The sequence below is a fragment of the Nicotiana tabacum genome, chromosome 5, assembly GCF_000715075.1.
Source record: "Nicotiana tabacum cultivar K326 chromosome 5, ASM71507v2, whole genome shotgun sequence".
Classification (NCBI taxonomy): Eukaryota; Viridiplantae; Streptophyta; class Magnoliopsida; order Solanales; family Solanaceae; genus Nicotiana; species Nicotiana tabacum.
The window spans coordinates 110,632,913-110,651,074 of record NC_134084.1 but is presented as its reverse complement, the minus strand read 5'-3'; the positions used below and the strand labels follow the sequence as shown (position 1 = coordinate 110,651,074).

The window sequence follows — 18,162 nt, the reverse complement described above, 5'->3', positions numbered from 1 at the left end:
TTGTTATGTTGGGGATTGCAATATAGCCAAGGCACGGAACTACTCACTCTATACCTCTCGGTAGCTTGAGTGACTTTGCCCAAATTGACTTTCTCAAGACCAATTAGGTGTCAAAATTGTGCAAGCAATATAGGCTCAAGTCGGGTATCACTATCTCTAGGTTTAACCCTTTAATTGGGGCTATCAATCTCTTGAATACACCCAATTCCTTGTTACTAAAAAAGGACTAAAACCGTCGTTCACATGCTCTACTAAGATAAAGATATCCTAAAAATGTGAAAAAGAAGTATTTATACAAGGCCAAATTTTCTGGACAAAAATACCCCTGACAAAGGTACCGCGGACCGCGAAAAATGCACCACGGCCGCAGTGAGGCTTTTTAGATTCATTTCTCAGTCTCTAAATCTGGCCACTGCGGATTGCATAAAATGTACCACGGCCGCGGTGGCTTCACTGCGGACCGCACAAAATAGATCGCGGACCGCAATGGCTTCCAACCTCCAAACACCCAGCTTTCTGAATCCCCTCTCCGCGGGCAGCATAAAATGGATTGCGGCCGCGATGAGGCTACTGCAGCCGTGAAGAATCTATCGCGGACCGCAGTGCTTGAGCTTCCAAAATTACATCTCTCTGATCTTTTCCACCTCGGACCGCACTAAATGGACTGCGGCCGTTGTGGGTCTGTTGCACCTGTAATGGATTTTATGCTACAGCAGTGCCTTGACTTGTTCTTGGTACTAGTCTAGGTTTCACTCCTTTTTGAGCTGGTTTTGACTACTTGTCACTTTTTTTTTACCAAACCCTGCAAGCAAGCACAACATGTAAGCTTTCGGGATTACTTGTATACATTTTTAGTCCAAAACTCAAGCAAAAAAGAGTATAAAATAGACAAGAATCCCTAGTTATCAAGTACCGGCTTCAAAGATGAGGTGAAAGTTGTGGCAGGAACTGTAGTAAGGAATGTAGATGATTATAGAGGCATAGTTGCGGCACTGGTGGAAGGCTCGACTGAAGTGGATGGAACATCATCTATCTCAACAACTACCATGACTGGCTTATCAGACTGTCCTGTGGTGGTAGAAGGCTAAACTTTCCTTTCCGGGTTGTTCACATCCATAAGTACCAAAAGAAAGGCTTCTTCGGCTTTACCTTTATATCAAAATCCCTTGGCTCTATTCTCGCATCCGTTAGATATTCTGTAATAGTGTTTGGATACAGGTAAGACGAGTTATCCTGCCAAACGATCACTGAGATATTGGGTCACATCACGACACCCACATTGACAGGGTACCTGGCCATAATAGAAGCAACCAAGACTGCCCGAGGAATCACAAAGTGAGTTTCATTTTGACTCGGGTCCAGTCTGCTGTAGACAAAGGATTGCCACCCTTTTGTCTCGAAGATTAGTGTGCTCCGGTGGATAGGAACCCCAGTAAAAATCCATGGTGGTGGTGGTCCTGGTGCTGCGAGAATCTCCAATAATGAAGGATAGACTGCATCTCCAAATACACACTTCTCCAAGTATTCTTTTGGCTTAACATCATCAAAGCCCAAGTATGTGTTGAGTGTGTGCTGATCAAATCTCACTTTGAGGTTACGCACTTTTGTTCCCTTTGTCCCCTTTTTGATATGCACCACATTGGCATAGAATTCCCAGACAAGGTATTCCTTGGCATCCATAACGCTCCGAGTAAACCACATCCACCTTTTGCGTTCTCTGAATTGTCTCAGCACGACCGGGTTGTACCTCACCAAATTTGTCAGTAAAAACTATCGCTCAAGGGTTAGCAACCTTGCTGGCCACCATGTGCGGAAGCTAGTGAAAGCTTCCAAGCTAACAAATCGATCCTACCAAACATCTTTCTTCTTTGTTCTTTCAAGCCCGACAGCTATAGCATCTCCGCATCTACTATCATCGGGGATATCCTCAATGGGTGTATCCTATGTCATAGGGACTGGTGCAGCCGAAGACTTAGAAGCCTGACTAGCGCTTTCTGATCCCTCGGAAGTGCTATGAGATGAAGATGGCTCGTCCCTAACTTGGAATCTCCCTGACGGCCTTGACTATACGGAGAGGCATATGAGATTGTCTAGGAGAGGTATGCACCCCTCTCTCTCTCTCTCCTGGATGTTGTCTTTTTCTGATTTCCTTTTGTTGAGCAAGAGGTAAGGCACTCTTGCCTCATCCCTGAGAAAGTTCACCCCTCCCATTAGAAGTGTCACATCTTCCCCTAGATCGAACCATTGTCTGTATCAAGCAAAAGCGATTATTAGTTGCAATTCAATGTTCAAACATACACAGGGGACATGCAAGTAAGATATATACCAAAAAACACAGTGAGGTTCACAGTCAAAGCATGCTTGCAGGATAAGGATCTCCGGTTCGCACAATTTTCTTGCGGTCGCAGATTGGGGATCACCCGCACAATTTTGTTGTGTGGTCGCAAAAGTGAAGTGCGATCCACATAATTACACTTGCAACCGCACCTTTAAAACCCTAAAATGCTAACTCTCTGATGATAGAAAATTCTCTGATGTGCGGACACAACATGATTTCTGTTGTCTGCACAATTAGACATGTGACCATGCATTGGAGACAAAAAGTGTAGACTCTCTGATGACAGTAACTAGGGTGTTCTACGGACGAAATGGGAATTCTTCGGTCCGCACAATTTCACTTGCGGTCGAAGATCCGTTCTTTCACTATGTTGCCCTAAAATCATTATCTGCGGATCGCACAAATTTAAGTGTGGCCACAAAATTCAAAAGTTACGCACAGTTCAACTTTTTTTCTATCTAGGTTTTGCAATTTTGTGCACAATTCGACATGACAACATCACAGAAACATGTAAATATGCTACCATTCCCCATAGAGCATGTATTAGTTGACCCATTACAGATTTACCCCCACATGGATACACAATTGAATTCTAATGACAAATGGCCTAAAAAGAACTAAAAATCTATAAATTAAACTAAAAACAAAGAAAATTAATAAGGAATTGAAGCATACCAGATGAACGAGTGCAGTGAGTGAATGATTAGAGATGTTGTGTGTGTGTGTGGACAGATAGAATAACCAAGAATTTTCAATAGAGTGTTATTTTTGTGCTCAAAGAGTGAAAACCGTAACCCTTGCCTCTGCTCTTCTAATTATATGTATGGTCTAATAAGGGGAAGTTGGTCGAGTGCGGTCCGCATTCTGTTACCTGGGGTCTCTTCTTAGCTGTCCCTCTGCGGTTCGCATAGTTTTGTGTGTGGCCGCAGATTTCTTATGTGGTCCGCACAATTTCTCATGCGGCCGCACATCAACCTCTTCTATGACTGGCTAAACTTTAGAGAGTTGTTACTTTCAACCTCTCTTTTGTGTGGTCCGCAAAATAATTGTGCAGTCGCAGTTCTTCTTTGCTATAGCACCCAAAAATATGTTATCCGCACAAATCACCTGCGGTCCGCACTTCTTTCCACAATTAGTCGATTTTTTGTCAAAAATTCCTGTAAGTCACACTCGGCCTGTAGCACACTTCACAAGGTCTTCAGGACTTGGCCTTCTTGCATATTCTCTGAACTTTGAATCTGTCAATAAAAGTCTAGTTCTGCGGCCGCACATTTCATGTGTGGTTTGCACATTGTTGAAAGTTCTATTGGGGTTTCCTTCTTCGTTTGCGGGCACAGATGGAATTCTCCGGTCAGCAAGTTCTTCTACGGCCGCAGAATTTCTTCTACGGACTGCATATCTTTGCTTCTGTGCCATTTATTGCCTTGTGCTTTGGAAGTCTGCTTTTTGGGTCGGAATTCATCATGGGAGACCAAACTTCCAGCAACAATTTGCATGATTTCATTAGTTTTGGGAACACAATTCAATACTTTCGGACTAAGACAAGAGAAAAAATATGTTAATAAGTAGTCAAAATCCCTACTTATCAAAAGCCCATAAATAGGTACCTGATGAGTCACGTATTACACTGCCAATCCCGCTCTATGATGTATTCAACCTAGCTGAACCATCGATGTTTAGTTTAAAAGTTGCAATGCTAAGGGTGCCATTTGATATGTTGAGATATATGGCCATGTGAGGATGGTGGTGGAACAGTAATGTATTAGTACTCTGTTGCCATATTAAGGATATGTGAAGAGGAGAGTGGTGTTGTATGCATGTAGACACTATTTCTTAGACTGGTTGTTTAGTTTGCTCATGACTTAGTGACACCCCGATGTCGGGCTATTTTCCGCACTTATGTTTTGGGTTTACTCCATTTTTATGAAAAACCCCGATTACTTTAAATGTCTTAATTCATTTTTATTAAATATTGAAAGTGTTTTGGAAGTATCGCTTTCCTAGTACCACGATATGCGTCATCACGACGGGTTAGGTTTTGGGCCGTGGCCAGAGGCGGACCCAGGATTTGAGAATGACAGGGGCACCATTATCATTAGAGTGAATTACCCAATTGACCCATGAACACAAACTCCAACTTCATCATACTCCAAAATTGACCTACGAACACAAATTTTAAAATAAGTATATAATATAAAGCAAAAAATTACAATAAAGTAAGAAGACCTTACGCTTTGATTTCATCAGACTCCCCAATTAGCCCGCGAACACAAACTTCAACTTCATCATACTCCCAAATTGGCCTACGAACACAAATTTTAAAATAAGTATTCCAAAAAAAAAATTCTTGCACATCCTTGCGCACACATGAACTAAATTGGAATAAACTTTAAAATGTATAACAAGCTGGGTGGCCTTAATAGCAATTCGTGACATACAAACAGTAATCTACTGTTGTCCCAAAAAAAGAACTAAAGAAGGCACAACTTAAATCAAAATACAAACTTCAATATTATAGAATATCTTTAATTGATACTAATATAACAAAAGTACATCACCCACTTATACTTGAACTCGGTGCGCTCTCATACTCTGAAAACGATCAATAATAGCATTGTTGCTTACATTTGCAAATACTTCTTTTTCAAAGTAACAAACTAAACAATCATTTAAAAATGCATCACCAATACAACTACGCAATTCATCCTTGATGTACTTCATGGATGCGAATGCTCTTTCTACCGTTGCTGTCGCGACAGGTAAAATTATAGTCAACTTCACAAGTAAATAAACAAGTGAATATGTCTCCACAAGATTTGCTTCAACCAACGCTTTTGTCAAATCACCAATTCCTTTCAAATTCGAGAATCTAGCGTCACCATGTTTCATGTGCAATATGAAAGTGTCAAGTTGCTGATTAAGATCTCGAAACTTCAATTCACCAAACTCATCTGGATAATACTTGGCCAATGTCATTATTCTTTCCTTGCAACATCGATTGATGCAATTAAACGAATTCAGTGCTCATTTCTTTGTTTCTCAGATTGCTTATCAAAAGCAACTTGAATTGATTGAGATTGATTTAATAAGTCTAACATCTTGTTGAAACACTTGTGGTGGAGGCTATTTACTTGACCAACATGTAAAGGAAGTGTCAAGACCCATACACCGACCCGGTCGTGATGACACCTCTCGTGAAGACAAGGCCAGCCAACTAAGCCCAATTCACCTTTTTAAAACAGTTAAACAATACATAAGCAGTCTATACATGATTTAATGATAATAATTAGCGGAAGTACAACCCGACACAGCCCTAACCGGGGTGTCAAAAGTCATGAGCATCTACTAAGGTCCGAATACAACTAAAGTTCTGAAATATACAAAACAGGACTAATGAATGGTGAGGGAGAAAACCGGTGCTGCGAACGCCGACAACTACTTTGCTAAACTCTGATGACTCTGCCTCCGATCCGCCAAAACCCGCTATCGGATGTATAGATACATGAATTTGCACACAAGGTGCAAGAAATAAATTGAGTACTCCAACTCAATGAGTAACAAATGTAAATAAAAACTGAAGGAAAGAAATCACGTAAAACATATCAAGATGTTGTATAGAAGCAGTTCAAAAACCAGTGAGAAAGTAGTGAAGCTATAAAATCTCTTAAAAACATCTTAGCTCAGTTTAAAACTCCTTTGAAAATGGCTTTTTCAAAATTACGCAATGAATGCAAAATAGTTAGGGCCGATAAGCACAAAAATCCGCCCCTTGGGCACAAATACCATAGTTTGACAGGTAAAATGACAAGTAAATATGAAAGATAAACATATATAAGGCTCGCCCCTCGGGCACAATGTCAACAACTCCGCCCCTCGGGCAATATCTCAGAACAATACCAGCCCTTCGGGCAATCACATAGAATGGTACCAGCCCCTCGGGCTATCACATAGTACAATATTAGCCCCTCGGGTTATATCTCACATCAAAATGGGTACCCGCGCTCACTGGGGGTATACAGACTCCGGGAGGGACCCCTTACGGCCCAAGCGCAATATCAAGCCATCTCGTGGCATCAAATCTAGGCCATCGGCCTCATATCAATCAAGCCACCTCGTGGCGTATATATCTCAGGCCCTTGGCCTCATAAACAATATCAACAAGCCACCTCGTGGCGTACATATCTCAGGCCCTCGGCCTCAAACCAGTATCAGTGTTTCCTCACAACTAGGCCCTCGGCCTTACTCAGTCAAAAATACTCACAAGCCCCTCGGGCATTAGTAAAACAGTATTTCTCAGCCCAATACATCATTTAAAATATCATTTAAGTTTCAAAATTGAGTAAAAATGGTTGAGTAGTAAAACAGTGGAAAATAACATGACTGAGTTCAATTAATAAGTCAAAACAGTGAAGAAATATTAATAAAAATCCCCAAAGGGTGCAAATAGTTGGCACGAAGCCCAATTATGGCAATCAACCCAAATCATGATGATAACAAATAAGTTTCAGTCAAATACGCGGTAAAAATCATCAATCGGGACGGACCAAGTCACAATCCCCAATAGTACACGACCCCACGCTCGTCATCAAGCGTGTGTCTCACCTCAACATAGCACTACGATCTGCAATTTTTCAAACCCTCCGAACATCATTTACAATTATTACTCACCTCGAACCGGCTAAATCTCTAGCTCGCGACGCCTTTGCCCCTCAAATCGGCCTCCATGCGCGTCGAATCTATCCAAAATCAAAACAAAAACATCAAAATATGCTAAGGGAACAAAGCCCAAGCGAAAACAATCAATAACGGGCACAAATTCCGAAATTACTAAAACCCGAGCCACGGCCCACTTCTCAAAACTCAAAAATTTTCACATCATTAGATTCCTCGTCTCCCCACGAGATCATACATATCAACAACATCAAAATCGGAGTTCAAATAACCCCTCAAATCCTCCATTAAAGGCCTCTTAAACTCGAGCCCTAATCCTCCATTTTTAGCCCTTTAAACCCATTAATTACAGTCTTAATTCATGAAATTCTACCATAGGAATGTGTTTTAAGTCCAAAATCTTTTCCTCAATGAAGTCTCTTTGATTCCTCTCTTCAAAATAACCCAAAGCTCCCAATTCCGAGTGCAAAAATGGTTAAACCCTTAAAAAATCGCGAAGGAAGACATATATACATTCTGCCCAGACATAACCGCATCTGCGGTCCAAAATCCGCTTTTGCAGTACCGCATATGCGGTCAACACATCCGCTTCTGCGGAGTTCATTAAACCGGCCTAAGCCGCAACTGTGAACCACCGCAGATGCGATCCCTTTAGCCGCTTCTGCGGTCCAGCTCACCTGACCCATTTCCGCTTCTTTGATGAAACAGCCGCATTTGCGGTCCACAAACCACAGATGCAGAAATACCAGAAGCAGCAAATCTAAAGCTGTAACACAAATTCCAATTTCCCCGCTAACCATCCGAAATCACCCTGAGACCCCCGGGACCTCAACTAAAAGCATAAACATGACCCAATATCTTATTCAAACTTGTTTCAATCATCAAAACACCTCAAACGACATCAAATCTACCAAATCACATCGGATTCAAGCCTAAGTTTCCAAAATCTTCCGAAATACATTTTTTGATCAAAACCCCAACCAAACCACGTCCGAATGACCTAAAATTTTACACACATATCTCAAATGACACCACGAAGCTACTGCAACTCTCGGAATTTCATTCCGACCTCTATATCAAAATCTCACCTAACAACCAGAAAACGCCGAAATCTCAATTTTGCCAATTCAAGCCTAAACCTTCCACGGACTTCCAAAATGCATTCCGATCACGCTCCTAAGTCCCAAATTGCCTAACGGAGCTAACCAAATCATAAAAATTCCAATCCGAGATCATATACAAACAAGTCAAATCTTGGTCAAACCTTTCCAATTTTAAGCTTTAAACTGAGAGTTGTTCTTCCAAATTCCTTCTGATTACTCTGAAACCCAAAACCAACGATTTATATAAGTCATAACACACCACACGAGGCAAGCCATGCCCGAGAACTAGCGATCAAAGTGCAAAAGCTCAAAACGACCGGTCAGGTCGTTACATCCTCCCCCACTTAAACATACGTTTGTCCTCGAACGTGCCCAGAGTTGTTCTAGAAGCCAACCAATTGCTGAATAACTTTACCATGCATATACCCGGGGGTGATCCCACGTCACCCTTTCTCACATAGGTTTGATAACACATTATAACTGAAATTTCACAATCCATCCTCGTCCATAAACCATAGAACCACTTTTCCACTACCGAAATCATCCACAAGATCAAAATCTCACATTTATACTCTGAATAAGCCCAAACCAGCTATAATAACCCATACCTGCAACCTCAGGTGTAATTACATGATAAACCGCATAACTCAAATGCTCGTAGCAATAACTTCTATTCACAGCAGCCGTGCACAACACCCGAATACCGATAGAAAAACTCTTATCACTAAAGTCTCATTCCAACACTTTCATATACCGCCAATGATAATGGAAACACACAATAAACCATAACCCGTTTTCTCAGATCGACCATTCATGAAGCCACTTCTCTTTTCGCAAATACCATAGCAAATTTTCGAGCTGAACCTCGATATTATCCTTCCAACATGCTGAAATCGAATCCGTTTGTATACATTGATGATCCCAAAACTAATCCAACGCACTACTCTGGTGACATGACACATCAATACAGGCCCAAGCCACAACTTGCATAATACGCGCACCAATAAGCAACGGTCTGAACATACTCAAATCATGAAAATGACTCAAATGAAAGAGTTGTACCTCAAGCTCACCAGTACCACCACAAAACAAGGCTGAGAACCCGTCTTACATCATGGAAATAGAACACGCGAATCTAACCCGCAAGGTCATATCCCTACATAGCTTCGTTGTAAATGTGAGATCCTATCCAAACACTGCTCCGCATGAAACTCCTCAAGTTACTATGCTCGAAATCGACAACCACGCACAATTTGATGTCTGGAACCAAAGCAAATCATCATACCCACGATGAAGCAAATAACATACACCACGCAAACCCGAAAGGACATAACCGATACGTAATTCACTGAACAACACCCAATTACTCTTCCCGCTCGACTTCCACTATGAGACCCCGAAAGAACCGCACCATATGTGCCTATAACCAACAAATCATAACACCTCGCAACACCGAAAGACAACTCATAGATCTCCCCGGATCACTAATAAGCTCAATAACAATCGAATCAACACATCCTTCAACAATGCAATTCGGAGCCAACCAAGCCGACTCAAGTTAGAACACGCATCCACATCGGCCTACCAACGAACTCTTTACCAAGGAAATCCTGAAGTTGTTCCCTCAACTCATCAACTTTGTCGGTGCCATACGATACGGTGCCAGACACCAAATCAATACCGAAATCAACAACCTTGCCCGGCCACATGCCCGGCCACAAGAAACACATCCGAAACATCCCTCACCACCAGAACTGAATCCATGGTAGAAGCCTCTGCACTGACATCCATCATGAAGGCCAAAATAAGAAAGGCAATCCTTCCCAACCGTCTGCTGGGTCCTCGAAATATAAAACCACTCTACTAGGACATAATCTGTCGCACCTCGCCACTAAATTCGTGGCATTTTCGGCATAGCCCATAGCGCAATAGTCCAGAATAACCCAACACGGAGGCAACCAGTCTGACCCCGATATCACTTCCAAATCTAACATACCAAGCAACAAAAGATTCGCTCGGGTCTCCAAACCCTGATAGTCACTAAATAGTGCCGATACACACGATCTACAACCACAACATAGACTGAATATGAGAAATTCCGTCTCCAAATCCACACGGCACATGAATCACCATATCCGATCCCAATTTCGCCGTCCGACTACATGCCACACCTCTAATACCCAATCATTTTACGAGAGATACTCTAAAATTCTTCTGTGCCACCAAGAAAACTCGAATATCAGCAGTCAATCTAGCTAGAAAGTGTCGCAATGCTACCGAAGTGCCATTAACTTAATCACATTGCCCTTTTTCTGAAACATATACTCTCGCCAAATCACTTCCAATTAGCAATACCATTTCCTTAATCATTTGAGGCTACCCGCTGCCTAAGAGTTTTATGAACTTCCTTTTAGAACTGAACTGTAACCTTACACACGCAAATCTCAATCCTCCACAACATACCGCATATACCAATACATCTTAGGATAACATGAGAACTTTATCTCCCTTCCGAGCCACAAACATCTACGTACTCAACTAGTCAAGAACTTTCCATTGGTCCCATCTAGAAGAAAATTCACTATACATCCCATGCTCTGCATGCCCATAGAAAATATACATCTCCAAACCGCGGTAAAAACCATCAAGAACTCTCCGAGTTCCTCTTGCACAAATCAGACCTACTAGGACTGAATCCTTCTAACTCGACCAAGCTAAGAGAGCCATCAAAACCTAAGAGCATTGCTGCAAAATACCTGTAAGAACTCATTACCTCGAACACACACAAGGAACTAATCATATCCTTACCATACTGGTCCGGTCTACTATCAAGCTACCCCATTTCTCTAAATTTCCTTCTGATTCATCTTCAACTTGATATTCCCTCTTGCTGTAGCACCACAATTCCTCAACCCAGGCTTACCACGCGAGGCCCAAGCATAAAACCACACTGTCTAAGACCCATAAGCCGTTGAATACCCTCTTAAATATTCCGAAAGCACCACATTCCAAAATACTTTACTCTGAAGAACTTCCTGCGAATCTAAATCTGTTACCTTTACCTTCCTGATACTGATACATATAATCCCATAATTAACATAGAATTACCACAAGTCTTAACCTCTTCCAATGAAAACTCAGTTTCTAACCACATATATAACTTTAAGATACCCAATTGTTATACGTAGAATCTTGAACACATTAGAACCATTCTCGAGAGTCATTCACTCTATTCAAACTGCAATTAGCCTGATCAAACGAACGGAACCACCCGTGCCTCAATAGCACTCCAACAGCGCAGAGTGTAACCTCACCCTAGAACAACCAAGCCACTTCCTGCTCTATACTCTGAGCATCCATTACCAACAACAACTCAAGACATGTTGTGATTCTCACACACCTGTGAAGCATCTCATAACCTTTGTCAAAATTTTCCTTTACTCGAGCCATCCTCGGTCTCAATTTTCGCAAGCCATAACTGATTCACTGACACGCCTTAAACTGGAACCAACATAGCACATAATCGTGCAACCAACTAATCAATAGCAGACTCCCCCACAAGGCTGGAAACCATAGATCAAAACACACCCAATAACTCATAACGCACATACTCTATTGCTGCCATAGTACCATAGTGAGATTAAACTCAATCCTTTATAAGCTCGTGAAACACAGACCATCGAGTACTTTAAATCTTCTGCTATCTCGCATTCACTCTCGTAATAGTTAAACCCACTCTCTTAAGCGACCCAAATTTAAATTTCAACACATATACTTCACTTGTAAAGGAGATCTTCTAACAAACACATAAGGATCGCACAACCTCAGAACACTTCGCAGGAGATCACCCACCTGATTTGCCTCCAACTAACATTCATGTATACCTTCCACCGTCATAAATTGTACGCAGTCACTTAGTCTTCTTGAGTCTGAACTCATACCGCAACATGGAATTTACTTCACTCTCAACTGGGAAGCATGAAAAGATCCTTCGCGCGCCCATAACTCGGGGTTATACCTCGAATCAAGATGAAATTCAAGCACCTAATAGTTCTTCTATCTTCCAACAGACCCTTCTCGTCGCTTCCAATCATATGAATACATCTTGCAGTACTAACATACTCATCACATAGTTACCCAGCCGTCACTCCCACTAATAGAGACACTATCGAGCATATAAGTTCAAAAATACTTGCTCACACAATCAGCACCTCGGTGCTCAAGCCATAGGCAAAGATCCGGCCTCAAGTCCTCCAAACTGGCCCAACATCAACTTACAGAGATCACATCTCGCCCCTCGATCGGGGAATTACAAGCCATCGACGCACATCTGATACTGAGCGCTCATGCGCGCATACGAATACGTGGAAGGAATTTTAAGAGTTACTTTTCAAGTTGAATCAAGGACGCACGATAAGAATTCCAAGAATGTGAAGTTTTTTTTTTCCTAAAGGTTCTGCAGCCTCTCGAGGATAAATACAGATGTCTCCGTACCGATCCGCGAGACTCTACTAAACCTGCTCATGACCCGTGAGACCTATGTAACCTAGGCTATAATACCAACTTGTCACGACTCATACCCCGACCCGGTCGAGATGGCGCCTCTCGTGAAGACAAGGCTAGCCAACTAAGCCCAATTCACCTTTTTAAAATAGTTAAACAATACATAACCAGTCTATACATGATTTAACGATAATAATTAGCGGAAGTATAACCCGACACAGCACTAACCGGGGTGTCACAAGTCATGAGCATCTACTAAGGTCCGAATACAACTAAAGTTCTGAAATATACAAAACAGGACTAATGAATGGTGAGGGAGAAAAGCGGTGTTGCGAACGCCGGTAGCTACCTTGCTAAACTCCGATGACTCTGCCTCCGATCCCCCAAAACCCGCTACCGGATATATAGATATCTGAATCTGCACACAAGGTGCAGGGAGTAAAGTGAGTACTCCAACTCAATGAGTAACAAATGTAAATAAAGACTGAAGGCAAGAAATCACGTAAAGTATATCAAGATGTTGTATAGAAGCAGTTCCAAAACCAGTGAGAAAACAGTGAAGATGTAAAATCTCTTAATAATATCTTAGCTCAGTTTAAAACTCCTTTGAAAATGACTTTTTCAACAATTACTCATGAATGTAAAATAGTTAGTGCCGATAAGCACAGAAATCCACCCCTCGGGCATAAATACCAAAGTTTGACAAGTAAAATGACAAGTAAATATGAAAGATAAACATATATAAGGCTCGCCCCTCGGGCACAATGTCAACAACTCCGCCCCTCAGGCAATATCTCAGAACAATACCAGTCCCTCAGGCAATCACATAGGACGGTACTAGCCCCTTGGGCTATCACATAGTACAATATCAGCCCCTCGGGCTATATCTCACATCACAATCGGTACCCGCGCTCACTAGGGATATACGCAATATCAAATCATCTTGTGGCATCAAATCTAGGCCCTCGATCTCATATCAGTCAAGCCACCTCGTGGCGTATGTATCTCAAGCCCTCGGCCTCATAAGCAATATCAACAAGCCACCTCGTGGCGTACATATCTCAGGCCCTCGGCCTCAAATCAGTGTTAGTATTTCCTCACAACTAGGCCCTCGGCCTTACTCAATCAAAAATACTCACAAGCCTCTTGGGCATTAGTAAACAATATTTCTCAGCCCAAAACATCATTTAAAATATCATTTAAGTCTCAAAACTGAGTAAAAATGGCTAAGTAGTAAAATAGTGAAAAATAACATGACCGAGTTCAATTAATAAGCCAAAATAGTGAGGAAATAGTAATAAAAATCCCCGAATGGTGCAAATAGTTGGCACGAAGCCCAAATATGGCAATCAACCCAAATCATGATAATAACAGATAAGTTTCAGTCAAATACACGGTAAAAATCATCAATCGGGACGGACCAAGTAACAATCCCCAATAGTACACGACCACACGCCCGTCATCAAGCGTGTGACTCACCTCAACATAGCACTACGATGTGCAATCCGGGGTTTCAAACCCTCAGAACATCATTTACAATCATTACTCACCTCGAACCGGCTAAATCTCTAGCTCGCGATGCCTTTGCCCCTCAAATCGGCCTCCATGCGCGTCGAATCTATCCAAAATCAGAACGAGAACATCAAAATATGCTAAAGGAACAAAGCTCAAGCAAAAACAATCAATAATGGGCACAAATCCCGAAATTACCAAACCCCGAGCCTTGGGCCCACTTCTCGAAACTCAGAAATTTTCACATCATTAGATTCCTCATCTCCCACGAGGTCATACATATCAACAACATCAAAGTCGGAGTTCAAATGGCCCCTCAAATCCTCCATTAAAGGCCTCTTAAACACACGTCATAATCCTCCATTTTTAGCCCTTTAAACCCATTAATTACAGCCTTAATTCATGAAATTCTACCATAGGAATGTGTTTTAAGTCCAAAATCCTTACCTCAACGAAGTCTCTTTGATTCCTCTCTTCAAAATTTCCCAAAGCTCCCAATTCCGAGTGCAAAAATGGTTAAACCCTTCAAAAATCGCGAAGGAAGACATATATACATTCTGCCCAGACATAACCGCATTTGCGGTCCAAAATCCGCTTTTGCGGTACCGCATATGCGGTCAACACATCCGCTTCTGCGGAGTTCATTAAACCGGCTTAAGCCGCATCTGCGAACCTCTTCCGCATCTGCGCTTCCGCAGATGCGATCCCTTTAGCCGCTTCTGCGGTCCAGCTCACCTGACCCATTTTCACTTCTGCGATGAAACACTCACATCTGCGGCACCGCATCTGCGGTCCACAAACCGCAGATACAGAAATACCAGAAGCAGCAAATCTAAAGCTGCAACATAAATTCCAATTTCCCCGCTAACCATCCGAAATCACCCTGAGGCCCTCGAGACCTCAACCAAAAGCACAAACATGACCCAATATCTTATTCAAACTTGTTCCAATCATCAAAACACCTCAAACGACATCAAATCTACCAAATCACATCGGATTCAAGCCTAAGTTTCCAAAATCTTCCGAAATACATTTTTTGATCAAAACCCCAACCAAAACACGTCCGAATGACCTGAAATTTTACACACACATCCCAAATGACACCACGAAGCTACTGCAACTCTCGGAATTTCATTCCGACCTCTATATCAAAAACTCACCTAACAACCGGAAAACGCCGAAATCTCAATTTCGCCAATTCAAGCCTAAACCTTCCACGGACTTCCAAAATGCATTCCGATCATACTCCTAAGTCCCAAATTGCCTAACGGAGGTAACCAAATCATAAAAATTCCAATCCGAGATCATATACAAACAAGTCAAATCTTGGTCAAACCTTTTCAATTTTAAGCTTTAAACTGAGAGTTGTTCTTCCAAATTCCTTCTGATTACTCTGAAACCCAAAACCAATGATTTATATAAGTAATAACACACCATACGGGGCAAGCCATGCTCGAGAACTAGCGATCAAAGTGCAAAAGCTCAAAACGACCGGTCGAGTCGTTACAGGAAGTCTTTCACAAGCTTTATTCCAAGCCTTAAAAGCCCGTTTTTGTGAAAGAGTCACCTATGCTTCCATGAACATAATTATTTTTGAATAAATAACAACATAAATAAAATGCAATATTTTTCTTCACACTATACTCCAACCATCTAGAATACGAACCTTTAACCAACCCGGACTAAATTGACGCATTTTATTACCGAATAAAATTTTAGGAAACTTATGATCAACTGGTTGGCAAGGTCTATTTTGAATGTAGTATCTTCATACTTCATCCGGTATTCTAGGACTATATTTATCAATGAGTACTCTCTCTCCAGGATCAGAATTGAGTAATTTCTCATCAAACTCATCTATAAGATGGGAGGAATTGTTTCTAAGAGTAGAACTCGGTTGAGAAGAATTAAACTTCGTCAAAAATACGTCCATCTCAATTCATAAGAATAAGAATTTCCTACAAAAAAACGAGTCCAATAAATTTAAGAGTTTATCAAGAATACAAACAAACACAATATTAATAGAGCAATCACACCCATTTTAAATAAAACAAATACTACAACTTATTGAATCTAATACAACTCTACAGAAGGACCACTTGAAATCTTCACTAACATTTACTTGTAAATTCTGGCTATGTTGCATAATTTAATTATATTTTAATACTTAGATATCTTCATTAACCTTTAAATATAGTGTCAGTAAAATTACTAGTACTGTTTTAAATGAATCTAATTAATCTCTCATTTCCAAAGGTTAATAGAAACGGAGGTTTTTTGTACTAAAACACAATCAAACTCAAGTCCTACTAAAACATTCTTCAATTAAAAAGAAATCAATAGCAAGCTAAAAACACTTGGAACTGAACCTCGTTTGAAACACTTACATACACGAAATTTTAGAGATTATAACTGACTCCTCAAGAATATAAGTTATAAATAAAAAATAAGTTTCAAAGTAAGATAAGTACTAACCAGAGATTGAGGAAGAAGGTTTTCTATTTTGAAGTGAGAAAGTGACGGAGGCGGGCTGGTGGAGGCGAACTTTGATTTTTGATTGAGTAAGAACCTAAGAAGTGAAGAAGAAGAACCGGAGAAGGCGAACTGCCAAAGTGAAGAACTGGGCGTTTGGGGCTTTTGATTATTACTAGTAGTCATTAAATTAAATTATGATCAGGCTTGTTTGATCTTATTAGATCGTATTGCTTTAATAAAATTCAATTGTCATCTTGTTTGTCAATACGATATACCCAATAATAAAATCTCTATTAAATCAAACATACTTATATAATCGGTGAATAACTTTTTTGTTCTATTTTTTTTTATTATATTAAACAATATTTAGTATTCGCTTTCTTTTTGTAATATATGAGAAGATATATAATTTATTACTATTGAATTTTTTTATTTTAAATTTTATTCTGTTGTTCTTAAAAATATTATTTAAATTTTAGTGAATAAAATCTATATTAAACTAACGGGACTTATACAGGCAGCGCATCGAATAACGTTTTTGTTATGTATTTTTCTTTATTATATCTTTCAATATTTAATACTATTACTTTGTTAATAGAAAGTTTCATTAGCATATTACGTTATTTAATATTTTTCTCTGAAGTTTTTTTATTACTTTATTTTTGTTTTTTTATTTTTAAATAATTTTAAAACTCCAACTTAAAACTACTCCCCAATTTGAATTGGTAATTTATTATTTTTTTAATTTTATTTTTTATATTAAAATTATATTAAAACTCCAACTTGAACTACTCCCCAATTTGAATGGGTAGTTTTTTTCTCTTTTTTTCGTTTTTTATAGCTTTTTTATTTTAAAATAATTTAAAAACTCCAACTTGAAACTACTCCCACCCAATTTGAACGGGTAGTTACTTTTTTATATATTTATATTTTCATTTTTTAATTATAGTTAATTATAAGATATCTATTTTTATTTTAAAATTATTTTAAAACTCCAACTTGAAACAACTCCCCGATTTGAATGGGTAGTTTTTCTTCTCTTTTTTTTTTGTTTTTTTTATAGATTTTTTTTTGCTTTTTTATTTTAAAATAATTTAAAAACTCAAACTTGAAACTACTCCCACCCAATTTGAATGGGTAGTTTTTTTTTATATTTATATTTTCGTTTTTTATATAGTTAATTATAAGATATCTATATTTATTAATTCAAATAAAGTAATCAATTAATATATATATATATATATATGAATATATACATATATATGGTAGTTTTATATTTTTTTATTATTTTTGTTTTTTATATATATTTAAATTCAAAAAGAATAACCAATAATTAATTATTAACTAAATAATAAATTTAGTAACTAATTATGTCATGTGGCTTTTTTTTAGGCTGCCACTTGGCTTAACGAAAGGGCTTTTTCCTCTCCTTTTAGTAATATATAGATTCTGTTGTTCTTAATAATATTATCTAAATTTTAGTGAATAAAATCTTTGTTAAACTAGCGGGACTTATACAGGCAGCGCATCGAATAACTTTTTTGTTATGTATTTTTCTTT

General features: G+C 39.6%; 1 protein-coding gene across 1 annotated transcript; it reads right to left on the bottom strand.

Annotated features, from left to right (window-relative positions):
* Nucleotides 1-2,182: 2,182 nt before the first annotated feature.
* LOC142180909 (uncharacterized) lies at nt 2,183-5,314 on the bottom strand. The gene is made up of 2 exons (XM_075253012.1): nt 4,964-5,314; nt 2,183-2,248 (listed from the first exon to the last, which is right to left on the bottom strand). The coding sequence occupies exons 1-2, from the start codon at nt 5,312-5,314 to the stop codon at nt 2,183-2,185; spliced, it is 417 nt and encodes a 138-aa protein (XP_075109113.1).
* Between the last annotated feature and the right edge of the window lie 12,848 nt (nt 5,315-18,162).